Genomic DNA, 20608 nt, shown 5'->3' with positions numbered 1-20608 from the left:
GATACAAACCCTCCTGTTCAGTTATAGCATTGTGCATTTCTATGTTCATATTATGATTCTAATTTGGTTTCAGGAAGAGAATGTGCTGGACAAGGAGACCTGAGTTTTCAATCTGTTAAATTTCTTGTGGCAAATGAATATTTATGTATTTGGTTTTTCCTTTCAATAGTGAACTTTGTTGGCACAAACAAGCATTTCCAAGATCTGGGCTTTGGAGAGGGAAAACCCAGAGCCAACCCTGACCAGTGGTAAATTCAACCCCAAAAATACTACCTGTGAGGCCCCTGGGGACGCAGTCTGGCAGCCTTCGCTGTGTAACATTATCCCAGCATCCTGAAACCTCCACATTGAGAAAAGCACAATCACCCCCTCTACTACCTCGGAAAACGATTGGAGACCACAGCTTTCTAGATCAACCTTCTAGGTTTCCGGATGAGGAAACTGAGGCCCAGAGAGGCAGAGAATCTGACCAAGAGCCCACAGCTTGTAAGGACTGAGACTCCAGAGCAGAACATCAGGTCAGCGCTCTGCCCACATTATCCCACCTGGAATGAGCGACACACTCAGATGGTCCATCTATCCCAAATCACTACCCACCTCTCCCTTGTAAGAGAGTCACTAAGTGTTTTATCTTGGATCCCTGAGCCCATGCCCTTGGCACAGGGGTAAAGGAAATACTGGAAATCAATTCATCTCTTCCTGCCCTGGAAGCGTGTGTAAAGAAAAGAAAGGGAGGAACAGTCCTGGTGAAATTTATTTGTTTGTTTGTTTGTTTGTTTGTTTGTCAATGAAGCAAATAAAAGGGGAACTGGCCAGTGGGGCCTGTAAGGTCCGTTGAGCGGCAATACTCATCTCTGCTACCACCGACTGAATGGAGGAGGATGAGGACTCCTTCACTGTAAATAAATCCGGGGCTTGTTCCCCAGCAAAGAGACGTCAAGCACCATCAGTCTCTGCCGCCGGTAGCTCGGCATGGAAATCGCACCTTGCCATTCCTGCTTTCCAAAACCCACTTACCCTTGGCGTCTGAGCGGTCAGGGTTTGGGAGAGGGCAGTGGGAAAGGAGCTTGGCTGGAAGCAGGGGCGAAGGGAAGGGGAGCTGTTGTGAAGGCAGCAGAAGCCCCTGAAATGCTCGGGCTTTGCCATACAGGACTAGAGCGCCCAGGAAGGGGCTGCCCGGTCCCCGCTCTCCTTCTGGCTTCCCACTTGTGCTCCCGGCTCCACGACGTCAGTCTCCTCCGCAGCTCTTTTCACCTTTCTCGGGGAAGGGGCCGGGGTCTCCGGCTGCCCGGTGACACACTCCCTCAGCCTCTTCTTCATTTTTTCGGGTGCCTGGCGCCCCAGCCCCGCCGTCTTTCCTAGCCTCCCCCACCCCCCAATGGTCTCTCCCAGCGCCGCGGCGCGAGGGGAGGGGGCGGAGGCGGGGCCGAGCGAGGGGTGCTGGTCTGCAGTGCCGCTGCCCCTGGTCCCCGAGGCAGTCGCCACCGCCGCTCGCCCCGCGGCCCGGACCCCCGCCTCACCGCGGACTCCCTTCGCCGGGGCCCAGCCCAGGTGAGCCCCTCGCCGCTCCCCACCTCCACGCGCCCCGGCAGCAGCATCCTGCCTGACCTAGTCGTGCAGCCATTTTCCCCGCGGGTGCGCTGCGGGTGGGGGGCGACCCCGCTCTAGGGGTGAGGGGCTGGTAGTGGCTTGGCGAGGGCGGTTTATTTTAGTTGCAATGGGTAGGTGTATGTATGCATATATATTTATTTTGGGTTCGCGATGGAAGCGGGAGGAGGGATGTTTTTCTCCACCTCACCCTGACTCAAGTCCCCACTGCCCTTCCCTACGCGGGGGTGGAGGATGGGGCTCCCTCCAACTTCAACTCCTACCCCCTTCCTCACCTTGCCATTCCCCCCGCCCCCACTCCCGCCTGGATGGATGATAAATGACCTTGGCTGAGGCCAAAGAATGGATGCTCCTGCCTCAGTGTGCTTTTTTGGACTGGGGGAGGGGGAAGGCGGAGATGGGGGCGACAGGGAGAGGAGAAGGAGGGGAGGGGAACGAAGAACGACGATACTGGGTGGAGAGAGATGCTAAAATCACCAGGGTCAGGGGACCGGATGGCGCTGGGGGGTGGGTCGGGTGGGGGTGGGGGTCAACGCTGTTCCGCAGGGAGTGGGGGGTGGAGGGATGGCGAGTGATGGTGGGCACTGGTCCAGCCGTGAGCGAGGTAGGGGGCTGCTCAGAGAAGCGATTTAGTAAATTATAGGGACCCTTGTCTAACACCAGAGCAGAGGGGAGATGCGGGGGGCGGGGGGGGGCGGTGGTGTCTCACAATTCTGGTAGGGGCGGTCCCTACGACTGTGCGCGTGCAGGTCTCTCGTTTCTTCCCTGCCGCTTCACATCCCCCCCTCCCCCCCGTTTGCATTCTCAGGCCGACACGACATGGTTCCCCCCTTGAGAACTGAGATTGCTCCCTATTCCCTAACCCTAGAATAGGATGTGGGGACGTGGCGCAGCCCTGGTAGCACTGGGGTGGGGACTGAGGCTCCTCACTCAGCTATAGCGTGGATGGGCGTCCTCGCCCCTCCTTCCCCGGTCTGTCACGCTCCCTCACCATCCCTAGGAAGATTTGATAAGTGACTGATTTTTTATGACCTTGCCCCCTGGGTGCGTTAGGGTGGCTGGGGGATCAAGGGCTTCAATGGGGATCCCAGGACCTTCCTCTCATCCAGGAACGGGTGGGTGAGTGCTCCTGAAAGGGACCATTTGCTCAGGGGTCTTCCACCCCTTTTTACCCTCTGCAGGATCTCTTGGGTACCCCCACGCCTGGTCAGGTGAAGCCATCGGCCTTAAAGGGCCTTGTAAAGGTGAATCTCCCTTAACCTCCGCCTCGCCAAATTTCCCTCACACAGGCAAGCCACCCTGTGCTGTATGGGGGGCTAAAAATAGTACTCTTTCCTCATCAGCTCCAGAAAATTTGTCTTCTCTTTCCTCTCCTGACCTCCTGGGCTTGTTGGCCCTGGGGGTAGCTCTGCTGTGGACCCATCGCATCCTGCTGCGACCCTGGGGGCCTTTGTACCCGGCATGTACCTCTCAGGGTGAAGTCTCAGACAATGGCTTCTGTTGGGTCCATCTGCCTCCCTTCCGGCATTTTATTTGAAAAATAATGGAAGTAAGGAGGAGACTTTTCCTGGGGAACCATTTGGGCCCCAAGACATGAAGAGTAGAAGGTGACACAGGTCCATTGCCCACATCTTTCCTGAGGGACAAGGCTTAGCTCGCCAGTGTCTTTCTGAAATACACAGCACGACCTACTCCTAATACCAGGGCTCCTGGGCGCGTTTGTGACACATTTAATGAAGGACCTAGGTGGGTGGAGTCGAAGGAAGCAGCATTTTTAGGGGAACGCTCTCTGACCAGAATCTAGTCCCGCTGCCTCTGTCTCCATGAAACAAGATGGGGTTTCTGCTATGCTCCCTGGTGGACAATGTCTTTTTGGTGGGGAGGAAGGGGGCCCAGGCCCCCTTCATTCTACACTAGCCTCCTACGCAATGCGGTATTTGTGGACTCCACTTTCTTTGACTGCTGGTGGAGAAGCCCAAAGGATTAGAAAGGATTAAGAAGGGAGGCCCTAGAGCAGTGGTTCTCACCTTCCTAATGCCACCACCCTTTAATACAGCTCCTCATGTTGTGGTGACCCCCAACCATAAAATTATTTTGTTGCTACTTCATAACTGTAATTTTGCTACTGTTATGAATCGGGTAACCCCTGTGAAAGGGTCATTTGACCCCCAAGGGGGTCGAGATCCACAGGTTGGGAACCGCTGCCCTAGAGGAATGAGGTGTAATTACACACCTTGGACCTGCATGTTGGACACATATGAGTTTGATCAGTCATTTCTATTCCCACCCCCACCAGTGACAGGAGGCCCTAAAAGAAAGTGACAGCAGTTCCTTACCACCCATTGTTTCAGAGCTTTGGACCCCCTTTTTTCTCCATTCAGGTTCCAAATCTCCCTTTGGGGGGGGCCCTTCCCTTGTTTGTCTGGAAGGAGATATTGTGGGCCCAGCTGCTGGAATTACCTTCAACACAGGCAGAGGGGTCTTGAGAAAGATTGGGCAACAGTGATGGGTATCACCTCTTGCTGTGCCTTGCTACTTCCTTCCCACTTCCCAATCTAACAGAAAGGAATAAAGCCAATAGCTATATAGACTATGGATTAAACCCTCACGCAGCTCTTGAGAAATAGGGATTATTATTCCCAATTTAACCAGAAGGACACTGAGGCTTAGGTAGGCTAAGCAACCTGCCCCAGAGCAGTTGGCAAGTGGCATGGCCTTTGCATCGCACCCAGCTGTCTCCTTGCTGGGGTCCTTTCTACTGCTCACCCTAAAGAACATTCCGAGGGGCTCCTGTTGGGGGCTCTAGCCATGGCTGATATCTACTGATCACTTTTTATGTGCCAGGTAGTTTAAGGAACTTGTATAGATTACTCTTATTTAGTCGTTACTTTCCCCTTTGTAACTAAGAGGCAACGGAGGCATGGATGGTCAGACACATTCCTGTTAGTCCCTCAGCCAATGAGTGCGCAAGCCGGAGGTCACTCTGCTTAGCTCTTATCCCCCCGACTGTGCTGGGAGCAAACCTGTTCTTGTGGGGTCTACACGATGACACCAGTGGAAGGGCCATCTTTACGTGCCGCAGTGAACTGCAGGCCACAGCCCATGCACAAGCTCTATCCCCAGGAAGAAACCAGCCTGGAGTCAGGAATTCTGCTTTCTCCTATTCCCTGTGTTTTGTTTTCTGCAGGCTCATAATTAAGTAAGGGATGGGAACTTGATGTGAGGCAGGGAGGGTGAGGGTGGGGGTGGAGGAGGGCTTTGGGTAAATGGACCATGACTGAGCAGATCCCATGGGCCAATCTCTATATTGAACTTCACTATTTGGGTCTTCACAAATTCTTTTTTCTTCTTATTCCCCCCCCCCCCACCCCCAGGTCTCTACAGGCTCCTTGGAAAGAAGTGGACAGTCCTTCCTGAGCTATCCTGGCTCCTCAGTTTAGCCCCAGCAACCTGGCTCCCCCTCCCCATCCATATCCCCATTATCCCTCTCCCTTCCCCACCTACTCAGCTGAACTAGTTGTAGGCCAAGACGCTTCTTCCTCCTTCTTCCTCCTCTTAGCTGCTCACTAAGAAGCTCCTACTTCTTTCTATCCTGCGCCCAGAGAGAGTCAGCACATTTCCTCTCCACAGCTGTGGGGAAGGGTCCCCAGTTCCACAAGTTCTTGAGCAGTGCCCTGAAGAAGGAGCAGGGGTGGGGGAGCACTTCAGGGGAAGTCTTCTCAAAGCCCCAGCATGGAAGAGGGCTTCCGAGACCGGGCAGCTTTCATCCGGGGCGCCAAAGACATCGCCAAGGAAGTCAAGAAGCATGCGGCCAAGAAGGTGGTGAAGGGCCTGGACAGAGTCCAGGATGAATATTCCCGAAGATCCTACTCCCGCTTCCAAGAGGAGGAGGATGACGACGACTACCCTGCCCCCGCAGATGGCTACTACCGTGGGGAAGGGGCCCAGGACGAAGAGGAAGGCGGTGCATCCAGCGATGCCACCGAGGGCCATGATGAGGAGGATGAGATATACGAGGGGGAGTATCAGGGCATCCCCAGGGCAGAGTCAGGGAGCAAAGGCGAGAGGATGGCCGATGGGGCACCCTTGGCTGGGGTGAGAGGGGGTGTGGGCGATGGGGAGGGTCCCCCTGGAGGCCGGGGGGAAGCCCAGCTTCGGAAAGAGCGAGAAGAACTGGCCCAGCAGTACGAGACCATCCTACGGGAGTGTGGCCACGGCCGCTTTCAGTGGACTCTCTATTTCGTGCTTGGTCTGGCGCTCATGGCTGACGGGGTCGAGGTCTTCGTGGTGGGCTTTGTGCTGCCCAGTGCCGAGAAGGACATGTGTCTGTCTGACTCCAACAAGGGCATGCTAGGTAAGACACACAGGGGCACTCTGCCCTCCTGCCCCAAATCTTAGACACTCTTGCTCCTGAGAATTGCTCTTGTCCTTGCACTGGGCTCATGAGGACCCTGTTCCCAAAGTGTCCAACACTGTCCCCTCACACGTACCTCCCACTGAGGTTTAAGTCATAGTGAAGATGTGTGTGAAAGGGGCTGGGAGTGATAGTTGGGTGGTGGTCTGCTTAATCGGTTTCCTGGGGGGCAGCCAGGGTAGGATGGGCCACCACTTAAGGTTTCTTCATAGCCTTTCCTCTTACTACCCTAGCCCCTTTCCTTCACTGGGGGAGCGAGAAGTCAGTGTGGGTGGCGAAGGGTCAGTTTGGGGCAGGAAAGAGTTGTAGGTTTTCAGCTAGAGAAACTGCATGCGCTGACTCTCATTCAAACCTTGAGGACGTCAAAAGACCAAAAGTCTATTCTGATGAGGACCCCAAAGGAGGAACTCATAGATTCATTGAGATGAGGGCTAGCTAGGCCTTGCTCTGCCACCAAGTTGTTATAGACTCTTAGATCCCTTCTCCCAGGGGCATGAATAAAATGTAGAAATTAGAATACACGAACAATTCTAAAGCTTATTTTATGAAGGAATGAAGAAATAGAGGCATTTAATGACCCAAAGTACTGAAACTAGAAAAGTAAAGGATGGATTTGGGGTGGGGGTGTGCAATTGAATGGTTCTGGGAGGACTGAGGCAATTGAAGCCCTTTGCCCAAGGAACATAGAGTGATTTCCTGCTGCTCTGAAGAGGTGTGTGTGTGTGTGTGTGTGTGTGTGTGTGTGAGACAGAGAGAGAGAGAGAGAGAGAAAGGGAGAGAGAGGGGGGAGGGAGAGAGAAAGAGAGAGAGAGAGAGAGAAAGGGAGAGAGAGGGGGGAGGGAGAGAGAGAGAGAGAGAGAGCAGACAGATGGGGGAAGAAGAGGGCTTGGAGTTTCTGGGGTTCTTTCTCCTGTATCTGCATTCCTGTCTTTGGACCCTTGACCTGTAGAGATGACCTACTGTTTTTGTTCAGACTATGCAACCTCACTTGCACTCAGCTCTAGATACTTCTAGAAGCCCTTCCGATCCTCCATCCATTCTGCTGCCGTTTCAGCCCATCGAGTGCTCAGCCACGTGGGAGAATGGAGAGGGTCTGCTCATGTCCCTGTCTCTCTCTGCTTTCCTCCTTCCAGGCCTCATCGTCTACCTGGGCATGATGGTGGGAGCCTTCCTCTGGGGGGGTCTGGCTGACCGTCTAGGTCGGAGACAGTGTCTACTCATCTCTCTCTCCGTCAACAGCGTCTTCGCCTTTTTCTCATCTTTCGTCCAGGGTTACGGCACTTTCCTCTTCTGCCGCCTCCTTTCTGGTGTTGGGTGAGTGACCACCTCCTAAGCCCCTTGAGGGCAGGACTGTGTCTTGGTCACTGGTATGTTTGTGGGTGTGCCAAATGTACCGCAATTAGGTGAGAGTTGAGTGAATGGATGAATGACTTCCCCCCACCATCTTCAGTCCAGCTCCACCTGTCCAGATTCTATTTCCTGCCTGTCCTGTAAGGGCAGGGAGAGTCCCCTCTTGCGTTTTCCACCCCACCCTCTAGTCTCATTTCTGAACCTGCCTCCACGAAGAGGCCTTATTTCCTTCCCGGTCTAGATGTTCTCTGCACTTACACAGTCTGCACAGAGCCTGCACACATTCCCACTCAGCCTGCATCAAAGCTCTTTTGGGGAGCCCTGGTGGCATGGTGGTTATGTGTTGGGCTGCAAAGCCAGCAGTTCAAAACCACCAACTGCTCTGAGGGAGAACAATGAGGCTTTCCAGTCCCATACACAGTTAGAGTCTAGGAAACCCACAGGGGCAGGTCTGCTCTGACTTTAAGGGTCACCGTGAACCAGTATTGACTGGATGTCAGTGAGAGATTAGATTACCTGTCCTCAGACTTCCTATAGCCATTTTCCTCTGGAGACTTTTTTCCCCCCTGTCTCTCTTCTGTAGTTATCTTCCTTCCCTAGAGTCCTCTTCAAGATTTAATGTTTGTTCCTTCCCTTTCCCTGAAACCTGCCTGCCTATTCCTCATGGGACCAAGCACGGGGGCTTAGTGACTGGTTGGTGGAAGTGGCAGGGAAAGAGGAGCGTGTAGGACATTGTGGGATAGGAAGTCTCTTTAAAAAGGTCTGAAAGATGGAAAGTGCTTGTGGACGCAGCGTCCTGGGGCTGGGGATGAGGAACATGGCCACTGTCTAATGCTGACTCCTTACAATGCCGTCCAGGATTGGAGGGTCCATCCCCATTGTCTTCTCCTACTTCTCGGAGTTCTTGGCGCAGGAGAAGCGCGGGGAGCACTTGAGCTGGCTCTGCATGTTCTGGATGATTGGGGGCGTGTACGCTGCGGCCATGGCCTGGGCTATCATCCCCCACTACGGTGAGCAGCCCCTCGGGGATCCCCTCCAGACTCTCTCCTTCCTCTCCTGCAGTGGACTCTCTGCTGACAGCTGTCCTCTGTCCTGCCAGGGTGGAGTTTTCAGATGGGTTCTGCTTACCAGTTCCACAGCTGGAGGGTCTTTGTCCTCGTCTGCGCCTTCCCATCAGTGTTTGCCATTGGAGCTCTGACCACGCAGCCTGAGAGCCCCCGCTTCTTCCTGGAGGTGAATGGGCTGGGCACAGGGTTGGGGCTGGGCCACGGGAGGGCAGGTGACAGGGCCTCCTGTGTCCAAACGCTCACTGGGAGTTTGGTTCCATCTAGTTTGGCTACCCTCTGTCCACTCAGGGCCGTTGCTTTGGAGGATTGTATTTTGCTTCTGTTGTCTTGGATTTTCTTGCCAGAGGGGTTCTTTGGGTGGAGAAATACGGACCTGCTCAACCATGGCGCTTCCAGATTTTGCAGGCTGGGCTCCTGGCTTTATAGCTCCTGAGAAATTCCCATTCCAGCTCCTTTCCCTTCCCTACTGTATGTGGTCCTGCAGGGTCAGGATGCTGCCCTCGCCCCCACCCCACTCCTAGCTACTTGCCTCTCATGCCCCTGGTCTTCAGTTTTCCCTCTCCCGCCCACCAGAGGTTCCCTAGGCCTTTCTTCCCTAGACTCAGCCCCATGGGAGTACACGTCTGCTGATTTGGCCCTGTACCCAACTTGAGTCTCTTTCAGAGTGGTAGATGCCTGGGGTTGGTGGTGGGGTGGATGGGTGGGGCCTTTTGTGTCTGATCCCAGAGGTCATATTGGAAGAAGGGGAGCTGTCTCTAAGTCTGGGCCAGGAAGGGACTAACCTGGATTGGGGGTTGTGTTTGTGGTGCAGAATGGGAAGCACGATGAGGCCTGGATGGTGCTGAAGCAAGTTCACGACACCAACATGCGAGCCAAGGGGCATCCTGAGCGAGTGTTCTCAGTAAGCCACAGCCCCCACTCACGCCTCCACGTCCCTGCAGCCCTAGTCCCTCCACCGTCTCCTCTCAGCATACCCCTCCCCTTTCCCCAGACATCGCAGATCCTGCCCTCCCTCAGCGCGTGTTTGCTCAGCATATCTGTCCCCGTTCCCTGTTTTCCCTTCACCTGAAAACCGAGGCACCTGGAAGAGACTGGGAGATACAGACTAGATGAGTGGTGGCTTGTTCTCTTAACTCTAGGTAACTCACATTAAGACAATTCATCAGGAAGACGAGCTGATTGAGATCCAGTCAGACACAGGAACCTGGTACCAGCGCTGGGGAGTCCGGGCCTTGAGTTTGGGAGGGCAGGTAATGAGGGATTAGATAATGGGGAGGAAGTAGGGAGGTGAAGACAAAGGAGTGGGCGAGCTGCAGAGGAGGGTAGACTGTGAGCCTAGGAAGTGGTGGGTGAACTGAAGGGAGGTGGTAAGGCAGCAAAAAAGAGATCTGTGGGTGCGACAAAGAAACACAGTAGCAACCTAACCTTGTTCTGGCCCACCTAGGTTTGGGGGAACTTCCTCTCCTGTTTTGGTCCAGAGTATCGACGCATCACCCTGATGATGATGGGTGTGTGGTTCACCATGTCGTTCAGGTGAGGGGAGCAGGTGATTTGGGAGGATGTGGTGCTTGTGGTGATGCCTGGGTTGGGAGAAAGGGGAAGGAAGTGGAAATGGAGGAGGATCACAAGCAGAGGGGCCTATTGATACCATATAGCATCAGGCTAGTCAACAACTTGTCTAGTCGTGGACCAGGATGGAGTGTCTGCTCTGTGCAGGCGATGTGGTCCCAGTCCTCCCCGAGCTTCCATTTGGTCAGGACGCTGGTAAGTGTCATGATGGACGGAGGACAAGGTGCTCTGAGAGACCATAGTAGGGCTTCCAGTTCCAGGTGTGGGGACAGGGACCTAGGCCCTGCAGATACCTGGGAGCTAGGCAGGCCAGGGTAGAGTGGCAGGAGCGTGTTTCAGGCAGCAGGAAAAGCAAATACCCTGGAAGCAAACAAGAGGCTGTCGGGTGGTGACGCAGAATCTAAAGCTCACCAGAACCATAGCAACGGCTGAAGGGAGGAGTGGGGAGCCAAGGCTGGAGGAGCAAGGTCATGGCTGGCTGACTTCTGTTTTACCTTGCCTTCCCTGAACCCTGTTGAATTCTTTCGCCCTTGTCTCTTTAGCTACTACGGCCTGACCGTCTGGTTTCCTGACATGATCCGTCATCTCCAGGCAGTAGATTATGCCTCCCGCACCAAAGTGTTCGCTGGGGAGCGCGTGGAGCACGTGACCTTTAACTTCACGCTGGAGAATCAGATCCACCGAGGCGGGCAGTACTTCAATGACAAGTATGTGGAGACCTTTAAACGCCGCCCCTCCCCTCTGTCTCCTTTGGGGGCCTTGGGTTCGAGAGTTACGCCCCTTTGGGGGAAATAGCCGCGGTTTCACCGCCCCTGACTGCACCACGGGAGCGAGTGCGCGAGGAGGGGTTGAGGGGTCGCTCGTCTCCCCGGCCTGCAGGTTCATTGGGCTTCGCCTGAAGTCGGTGTCCTTCGAGGATTCCCTGTTTGAGGAGTGTTACTTCGAGGATGTCACATCCAGCAACACGTTTTTCCGGAACTGCACGTTCATCAACACTGTGTTCTACAACACAGGTACGAGGCAGTGGCTGGGGGAGGTCAGCTGGAGGGTTGGGTGGACCTTGAGAGAAAGGAGGGCTTTCCTCCTGGAGAACAGGGCTCTCAGCCTGGCATCCCGGGACCCCCGAGGAAAGGTGGCATGGGGCCTGCACGCTCCATCCAGGAATTCTGAGCAGCTCGTGGAAACAGAACACTTTCTGGGGCAGCCCTAATATCTGACAACCAGGCACCCAGTTTCTAGCCGCCAGCCGGAATGGTAACTTAGTGTGGTCACATGAATGCGCTCCTAAAGAGCGCAGAATCCTTGGGGAAAAGAAAAACAGTGAAGGAATTATTTTTGGGAGAAGGGCGGCAGTGAACCCGTTTCTAGTAGTGATTCTCAAGAGGTGTTGCTCCCCTCGGGGGAATACCAGGTGAGTTTTCCCACCTTTGGGGGGGGGGGGAGGAATAGGATTTGTACAGTTGTTTTCCGTATTTTTCCCAAACGCTTCTTAATTTTATGGCAGCCACGGTTGCCAGTCGTCAGCTGGGTGGGCAAAAGGAATGAATAAGAAGCAAGGACTATTTAGTGGGACCACTGCGAGATGAGCCGGTTCAACTTCTACTGTAAAGATTCCTAGTTCCCAGGGTGACAGGCTCTGATGTTTGTGCAGTGACTGCTCCGCTGGTTTTGAGTCGGCCCCACGGCACCGCTCCACAAAAGCAGAGCCATAGGCGGTGGCGGCCGCCTCTAGCGCCTGCGGTGACTGCTGCTGTCTTGGCCTTCCCCCAGACCTGTTTGAGTACAAGTTTGTGAACAGCCGGCTGGTGAACAGCACATTCCTGCACAGCAAGGAGGGCTGCCCGCTCGATGTAACAGGGACGGGTGAGGGGGCCTATATGGTGTACTTCGTCAGCTTCTTGGGGACCCTGGCAGTGCTTCCTGGGAATATCGTTTCCGCCCTGCTGATGGACAAGATTGGAAGGCTGCGCATGCTCGGTACGGGGAGAAAGGAGGTTGAGTGGGGTGGTGGTGGAGGTGGAGGTGGCACAGAATTGATTGGTGACCTGAGAGTGTGGGAAGGCAGTCAACAGGCTTCTCACCTTGGCCTGTGGGAGAACATAGCCAGGGAAAGTTCTGTCATGTCTTCTGTTTAGGGCAGGTGTCCTCAAACTATAGCCTGCGGGCCACATGCGGCCCGCCCTCTGAGGACATTTATCCAGGCCGCCTGGTGTTTTTGCCCCATTTGTGTTTTTACTTCAAAATAAGATCTGTGCAGTGTGCATAGGAATTTGTTCATAGTTTTTTTAAACTATAGTCTGGCCCTCCAACGGGTCTGAGGGACAGTGCACTGGCCCCCCGTTTTAAAAGTTTGAGGACCCCTGGTTTAGGGGGTGGGGGGGGTTGCAGGGTGGAGTGGCGCCTGGTAGGAAGCTTCTTTGGGGGGTAGGCAGAATAGCAGTGGTGAAGGTTACAGTCGTCCATGCTCTAGGTTTTGAATCTCAGCGCCTCCACTTCACCGCTGACGCCGGCGAGCCTCGGTTGTCTTCTCCGCAAAGTGGGGATGATACTAGTGTCTGCCTTACGGAGCGGATGCCTGAAACCAGGCATGGGACAGAGCAAGTGGCTTGGTGCAGTGCTGGCATTTAGGAAAGGACTATTACAGGTGCTATTAATAAAAAGCAAGCTTGTAAGGGAGAGGCTGGATGAACAGCTCTCCTTGAGGTTACGGTGGGGAAAAGGAGCAGGGTAATATGTCCGGCTGCCACCCTCAGCATTCTGAAATCACCAGCCCCTTTGTGGGAGAAAGACCAGGCTTTCTACTCCTGTGGAGACCAACAGGGGCAGTTTGAGCCTGTTCTCTAGGGTCATTATGAAGCCGAATGGACTCGATGGGAGAGAGTTTGATATTTTTTTGACCTTGGGAGAACGAGTCTTACCCTGGGCTGCCCTCAGAGTTAGCTGAGGGACAAACTGGGTGGTGTCTGGGCTTCACTGTGGCCATGCTCACCCCGCTCACTCCTGTCCCGGCCCCAGCTGGCTCCAGCGTGATGTCCTGCGTGTCCTGCTTCTTCCTGTCATTCGGGAACAGCGAGTCAGCCATGATCGCTCTGCTCTGCCTTTTCGGAGGGGTCAGCATCGCATCTTGGAATGCGCTGGACGTGTTGACTGTGGAACTCTATCCCTCGGACAAGAGGTAGGTGGAATGTGCCGGGCGGGCTGGACAGGGTTAGGGCCTGGGGGGCGGGGGAGGCCAGGAAAGAGCGTCTGAGTGGGAAGAACATCTTTAGGGGGCCGAGAAGATACCACTGTGTTTCCTTTTTCAAAGTTGGCTGCTTTTGTATTTGTTCCATGAAGAATTCATTATTAACCTCATCCTTTGATTTCTCCCCCACCCCTCAATTTATTTACATTTCCGGGGTACCTCCCTCACCTCTCGGATCTCTCTCTCCCCTTCTCATGTGTATCCTCCTGGCCATCCCACGCTGACTCTGCTCCCTGGCCCGGGCTGGGCGCCTCTGCTGTGCTGGGGCTTCCTGAGCAGGACCACGGCCTTCGGCTTCCTGAACGCCCTGTGCAAGCTGGCAGCTGTGCTGGGAATCAGCATCTTCACGTCCTTTGTGGGAATCACCAAGGCTGCCCCCATCCTCTTTGCCTCAGCTGCTCTTGCCCTTGGCAGTTCTCTGGCCCTGAAGCTGCCTGAGACTCGGGGGCAGGTGCTGCAGTGAGAGGGTCTCTGGGGCTTCTGGGGTGGCAGGCACACTGTGAGACCAACAGCTCCTCTTTCCCCTGCCCTGCCCTCCTGGCCCCTAGAGCCTTCACCCCACACCCCAACTCCCCCTGTGTTTGGTGTCTTAGCTGTGTGTGTGCGTGTGCATGTGTGTGACCTCCATGGGCAGGGACTATAGGGAAGGCTCCTTCAACCCAGTCTGGGGATGGAGTCCTACTCCCCACCCTTGACTTTGCACAAGAGAAGGCTTGACCCTGCCCTTCATCCCCAGTGTTAGTGAGGGGCCCTTGCTCTTCCCTGCTCCAGGGGCCCTACAAAAGGCTTCCTGCTCCTTTCCTAGGCTCCAGCCGCCTGACAAGAAAAGCAAAAGGCCCCGGAGAAACCCTGGGGTGTGTGGTTATGCTGGGGCTGGGGCTCGGCATGGACCATGGACCAAAAGAACTTCTTAAGCATTGGACGGGCCTTGGGTGTGCCCTCTCACACCTCCCATTGGACGCTGGGGGAGTAGCAATAAACCTCAGCCCCCTGGCCTCCACGTCTCCCTCAATTTGGGCTCCAGTTATGAACCCTAAATCTACTGAAGTCAGCTCTTATTTATTTATATCTTGAGTTCCGAGGCAGCTCAGTGGGACTGTGCGTGTGTGAATGTGTGTGCCTGTGTATGTGCGCGCCATGGGGAGAGGGTGTCATTATGTTGTCCTAAAACGTAAGCCAAGGTAATCTCAACAGACACACACACAACCCTGCCTCCCACAGTACCTCTCTCTATCTTGTTTCTCTATGGGGCCCCCAGCCGATGAGCCCTAGGCGGGTCCGGGATGACAGTCCCGTAGTCTAGGGAGACCCAAGGACACTGGACAAGATCCAACCCTCTCCTTCCCCTCTAGAAACACAGGCCTCCTCCAGAGTGAGCAGCTCCACGCACAATAGCACAGACTGGAGCCACACAGCTACCTTCTGGTCCTGAGACCGCAGGTGTGCGGCAGGGAAGGGGACCGGACACAGGTCAAACCAGCAGAGCAAAAAAGCACAAGGAGCTGGGGCAGGGGCAAGACGCAGGGGCCCTCTTGGCAGCTCCTCTAAAAGTGGGAAGAGTTTGGGTAGGGAGAGACCCCTGATGTAGGGACCAGAGCCTCAGTTTCCCTATCTCACCTTTCCACACAACAGCCCCTGTAGGTTAAGCTGCCGCCACCCTCACCCCACCCCACCATTCCACTCTGGCTGCTTTCTCCGGTGCCCTCCTCACTGTAGCTGTGATGTGTTGTAGTTGTTAGCTGTTTGTAAAATGTTACCAAGAAGTGAAAAGGAAAAAAGTGAAAAAACAACAAAAAAGAAAAATCCAAAAGTCACTCTCCTGCTGCTGCGTCTGGTGCCCCCCTCCCCCCTCCTGCAGTTGCTCTCTCCCTTTTGTAACACTGAACCAGGTGGTGACTGTTGAACTCTTTGGTGTCTGTGCTGAAAGGACTGCCTTCTCCTACAGTGCCCAGTGTTGGAGTGTGAACCCTCTGCCCTCCCCCTCTACCTGCTGGACGCAGCCCTCGCCCCTGCAGCCCTGGGAGAGACCCATCCTTCTCCCTTGCTCTCCTCGGGAACCCTGAACCCAACTCTGTTGATGTGAAAAAAACAAAAAAAAACAAAACCATGAAATGAAAAATAAAAAGGAAACAAATCCGTCAAAATCTCAAGTGGCTATGTCTGTTTCTTGGCCTCTGGACCCAGATCCAACCCTGTCTGCCTCCTGGCAGTCCCAGGAGAGGAAACCAGTGAGGACGAAAAACTCTCCAAACTTCTGGCCAGGATGACGTCCGGCATCATATTCCTTCCTCAGTTGGCCTCTCTACTTGACCTTCCCACTTCTAGAGGGAAGGTCGTCTACATGGCTCAGACTGGAAACCATGACAACCGCTTTTCCCAACCCTCTAACAGGGTTGGGAAATATAGATTCCCCAGAGAGAAAATGCTAGCATGTAGACCCCATACTCCATGCTTGACATGTCGAGTCGGAATTCTTTTTGGGGGTGCGGTGGGGGCCGGTGCATGTGGAGCTAGAACACACATGTGAAACAAGTACTTTGGGGACTTTTTCATGAGGAAAAGGGGCCCTGATGGCAGAGCGGTGACTCATTGGGCTGCAGCTGGAGCCCGGAGCCGATCTCAGGGAGAGAGAGCAGGTGGTCTGCTGCTCCCCTAAATATGCAAAGCCTCGGAAGCCCCAGGGGAGTTCTGCTCGGTCCTATCGGGTCACCATGCATCAGAACTGACCCTCGAGCAGTGAGCTTGGTTTGCAGAGAGTTGGTGTGAGGCAATCGGAAAGCCACTGCCTGGCGTAGTTTCCCTTAACTTCCTCTCACTCATCCATTTGGTTTAATCAAGGCGGCTTCTGATTTCGTTACGGTAGCTCTTGGTTATCAACCTAAAAACAACTTTTTTATTGGGACTTGGGCAGTTTACAGTGTATAAACAGTTCAATTTGTAGACGGTTTATTTCAACTCATCCACTGCAATCCCCCGATGTGCCGTCACAGCCCTTCCTCCACCTTCTCTGTTTCCACCTCTTCTTTCCTGATCTGAACTTGGTCCAGGGTACCCATTTGGCCTTAAACGATCGATTATTCTAACGGAGAAGCGAGTTCAGTTACAGACCCCAATGGTGTCTAAGAGTCATAGTCTGGGCATCAGTCTTTCTAGCCAGCAAGCCTGACCTCCTATGATTTTGAGTTATGTTCCACGCTTATTTTCTCTCCCACTCTACCAAGGCCCTTCTCATAGGCCCTTTCCTGGGCAGCTGGGAGTGATGACTAAACACCCTCTATTTCTCCTGGACTCAGGGCTGTAGAGACTGTGAGGCCCATCAGTCCACTGGACGAATGCTTTCCATTTGCATCACTCTTCTTTCCTCTGGAGAGCTGAGATGGGGTGGGGGGGTGGGCGGGGGGATGGCATCTAATATTTGCACCTTAGCTGGCTGCTCATTAATTACATTGCTACTCACCAGAACAGGATGACAATCCTTGTCTTTGTGAATTATATTGCGCCAATTGACTTTGGTGTCTCCCTTAACTATGGTCCTGAGGCCCCAGGTCTAGTGATTCACTCCCTAAATCAACTCTTTTCCATTCTGATAGTTGACTCAGCCCTCAAGACTCTTAGCCATTCACTCTAGGTTGATCTCCTTGCCTTCAGCTGTCCCCCTGCTTGTCATATGTTAATCACAGCATGGAGAAATAGACAGTGCTTAGCTACCACTACCAACTTTGATGGTCCGTGGGTAAGGCATCCAACTGCAAGGTTGGTGGTCCAAATCTACTAACCACTCTGTGGAAGTAAAGGTGAGGCTGTCTGCTTCCATAAAGATTTCCAGTTTTGGAAACACTAAATAGGGTCAAGGTAAGTTGGCATTGACTTGAGAGCAGTGGGTTTGGTTTTTGGTTTAGTCCACTGACACACTGCCTGATCACTCTGCCCCAAAACACCCTTTGGCCTCCCCTTCCTCAAAAATCTCCAGTGCTTCCCTCTTACTCCCAATCAGATGTTAAAGCACTTTTCCCTCTAGCATGTAAATGTAAATTATTGTACATCGTCCCACTGCCATTGAGTCAGCTCCAACTCATAGTGAGCCTGTGCAGGGTTTCTGAGGTGGCAAATCCTTACTAGAGTAGAGAGTCTCATCTTTCTTCCCAGCTGGTGGTTTTGAACCAGCAACCTTGAGGTTAACAGCCCAAGGCTTACCTTTCTGATAGTTTTATAGAAACTATCAGAAAGAAAATTGCTTATTTAAGCATTATATGAACTGTCTTCGAATAAACAATTGCAGGCAGGGTAAAGATGGGGGCTGTCAACCAACCCAAGGACAAGGAAACAAGTGATCTAAATTCGATGGGGAAGATGGCATAGGATGCCTGGTGGGGCTTGATCAAGGGCAATGTAGCTGAGAGGAATTACTGAAACCTGAGTGAAGGCTGAACATGATAGGGGGACAAGAGGAAAGTAAACGGAAATAGAGGAAAGAACTAGGAGGCAAAGGACATTTATAGAGGTCCAAATACAGGCATGTGCATATGCAAATACATTTGCCATCTATATTCATGTAGAAGCCGGGTTTTTCAGCACATTTCCCCCACTACCACCTTGGGGTTAGAATTTTTTATTATTTGTTTTTCTTTTCTCTTTCTTCTTCTTTTTTCGTTCATTTTATTGGGGGCTTTTACAACTCTTCTTACAAATCATACATCAATTTTATCGGACCTATTCATACATATATTCCATCGTTCTTTTCTAGACATTTACTTTCCATTCAGTGCTTGGGATCAGCTCCTCCTTTTTTCCCTCCCTTCCTCCTCCCCCACCTGTTTCAGCACATTTTAGATGCAGTTTTTGTGGTAAAATTAGGTGCCTTGTCTGATATTTGGGTCAGCTTATACTTGAGTATATACAGTGTATATATATAACAATAGGGAAATACCTCTATGTACATATATTTACATGTTAAGTATTGAGGTAGCAGATGGACATTGGGCCTCTACGCAAGTACTCCCTCAACACAAGAACACTTTGTTCTAATAACCTGACATTCCATGATACTCACCTACCCAATACAATTGCTGAAGACAAAATGGGTGTATAAGCAAATGTGGTGAAGAAAGCTGATGGTGGCCAGCTATCAAAAGATATAGTGCCTGGGGTCTTAAAGACTTGAAGGTAATCAAGTGGCCGTCTAGCTGAGAAGCAACAAAGTCCACATGGAAGAAGCACACCAGTCTGTGTGATCATGGAAGTGTTGATGGGATCAGGTATCAGATCTCAAAGACTCAGAACAAATGAGGGGCAGTGCGGGGTGGAGACCCAAAGCCCATCTGTAGACAACTGGATGGAGATCCGCTTACAGAAGGATCACAGGGAGGAGACGAGGCAGTCAGGGTGCAGTGTAGCAACAATGAAACATACAGCTTTCCTCTAGTTCTTTAATGCTTCTCCCCTCACCCCCCAACTATCATGACCCCAATTCTACCTTACAAATCTGGCTAGACAAGAGCATGTACACTGATAAAGATAAGAGCTGGAAACACAGGGAATTCAGGACAGATAAACTCCTCTGGACCAATAATGAGAGTAGCATTACCAGGAGGGTAAGGGTAAGGTGGGGCAGAAAAGGGGAACTGATCACAATGATCTACATATAACCCCTTCTCTGAGGGATGGTCAACAGAAAAGTGGGTGAAGGGCGACATCGGTCAGTATAAGACTTGAAAAAATAATAATTTATAAATTACCAAGGGTTCATGAGGGAGGGAGGGAAAAATGAGGAGCCGATACCAGAGGTTCAATTAGAAAGAAAATGGTTTGAAAATGGTGGCAGAAAATGTACAAATGTGCTGACTCAATGTATGTATGTGTGTATATATATATATACACACACAGACACAGATATATATACATACATACATATATGGATTGTGATGAGATGTACGAGCCCCCAATAAAATTATTTTAAAAAACACAATTGCATTTGGAAGGTTAAAACAAGGGTTAGCCCTTTTAACCCAAACAAAATAAAACAGCTCAAATACACTGACATTAAATTGAGTCTGACTCAGAGACCTTATATAGGGTTTACAAGAATATAAATCTTTACAGGAGTGGACAAACTCATCTTTCTCCCAGAGTGGCTGACAGGTCGTGGTGACAGCAGTTCATCCCTGAACACACAGTGTCATCAGGAGTCTAAGAGAAAAGGTCACATGGAGTGTTTTTCATTGTTCATAATCACATTCTAGTTCTTGTCATCTTCTCACTGACTTACAAAACCAAACTCCCTGCCTTTGAATTCATACTGACTCATAAACATGCTATAAGACAGGACAGAACTGCCCTTATGGGTTTCTAAGACTGTATATGAGAGTAGGTAGCTACCTTCATCTTTCTCCTAAAGAGAGACTGGTAGATTTGAACTGCTGGCCTTGCGATTTAACAGCCCAATTTATAACCTACTCTGCCACCAGGGCTCCTGTTTATATGTATACACACACCCATATCCCCACAAGGGGGTTTCAAAAGTTTGTGGAAAATGTTATTAATTTACCCCAGCATATGAACGGTTTGTTCTAATAAAGTGACACTGATGATACTCACTGTGATAGGTAGGTTTATTGTGCAAACCTAGCCAATGAACATATGTGGGATTAATTGAAGGGCGGAGAGATCAATGGCTCTGCCAGGCTTGCCTTTCTGGTCTCTTGCTCTTTGATGATCAGACCAGTGTGCAATTGCCTTAGCCGGTTTTCTGCCTCAGCTTGTGAGCTACACTACCTGTGGGACACCCAACCCGTGGACCGAGTTGCTGTAGTTTGAGGTTTCTACTTCGCCACACTGCTGGAGTATATATGCATTGCTTGAGCTGGGAACTGCCAGATTCTGTCATCTGGCTGACTGTTGGTGACCTACCTTGCCGTTTGCTGCCTGTGGATGGATTGCCTGAATTGCTCTACAGAGGATTCAGCATTCTTCTTCCTTGACTTGTAACCAGCGGCCCTCAAGACTTGAAGTGTTAGCTGTCTCACAGAAATGAATTGCACTGAGCCATTTGTACTGCTCTATAGACTAATTAGCTATTTATTTTTATGTTGTATATACCTATCTATATAAAAAGATATATAATCATAAATGTCCTGGTTTTGTTTCTTAAGAGAATCCTAATATACTCACCTTCCTGAGATGATTGCTGACAGACGACAAAATGAGTGCATAAACAAATGTGGTGAAGAAAGCTGATGGTGCTCAGCTATTCAAAGCTATAGCATCTGGGTTCTTTTTAAAACTTAATTGTTGTTAATTATTTTATTGGGTGGGGGGCTCTTAAAAATCTTATAACCATCATTCAATTGTATTAAGCAC

At 51.9% G+C, this 20608-nt stretch overlaps 1 protein-coding gene across 1 annotated transcript; it reads left to right on the top strand.

Annotated features, from left to right (window-relative positions):
- Nucleotides 1-1419: 1419 nt before the first annotated feature.
- On the top strand, nucleotides 1420-15377 carry SV2A (synaptic vesicle glycoprotein 2A). Its single transcript, XM_075560964.1, has 13 exons — nucleotides 1420-1551; nucleotides 4983-5962; nucleotides 7156-7336; nucleotides 8231-8382; nucleotides 8472-8605; nucleotides 9251-9340; nucleotides 9579-9689; nucleotides 9884-9972; nucleotides 10551-10715; nucleotides 10888-11021; nucleotides 11779-11985; nucleotides 13024-13183; nucleotides 13532-15377. The coding sequence occupies exons 2-13, from the start codon at nucleotides 5341-5343 to the stop codon at nucleotides 13713-13715; spliced, it is 2229 nt and encodes a 742-aa protein (XP_075417079.1). The 5' UTR covers nucleotides 1420-1551; nucleotides 4983-5340; the 3' UTR covers nucleotides 13716-15377.
- The last annotated feature ends 5231 nt before the right edge of the window (nucleotides 15378-20608 follow it).

Source organism: Tenrec ecaudatus, chromosome 1, assembly GCF_050624435.1.
Source record: "Tenrec ecaudatus isolate mTenEca1 chromosome 1, mTenEca1.hap1, whole genome shotgun sequence".
NCBI lineage: Eukaryota > Metazoa > Chordata > Mammalia > Afrosoricida > Tenrecidae > Tenrec > Tenrec ecaudatus.
The sequence above is the reverse complement of the archived record's forward strand: the minus strand, read 5'-3'. Positions and strand labels throughout refer to the sequence as shown.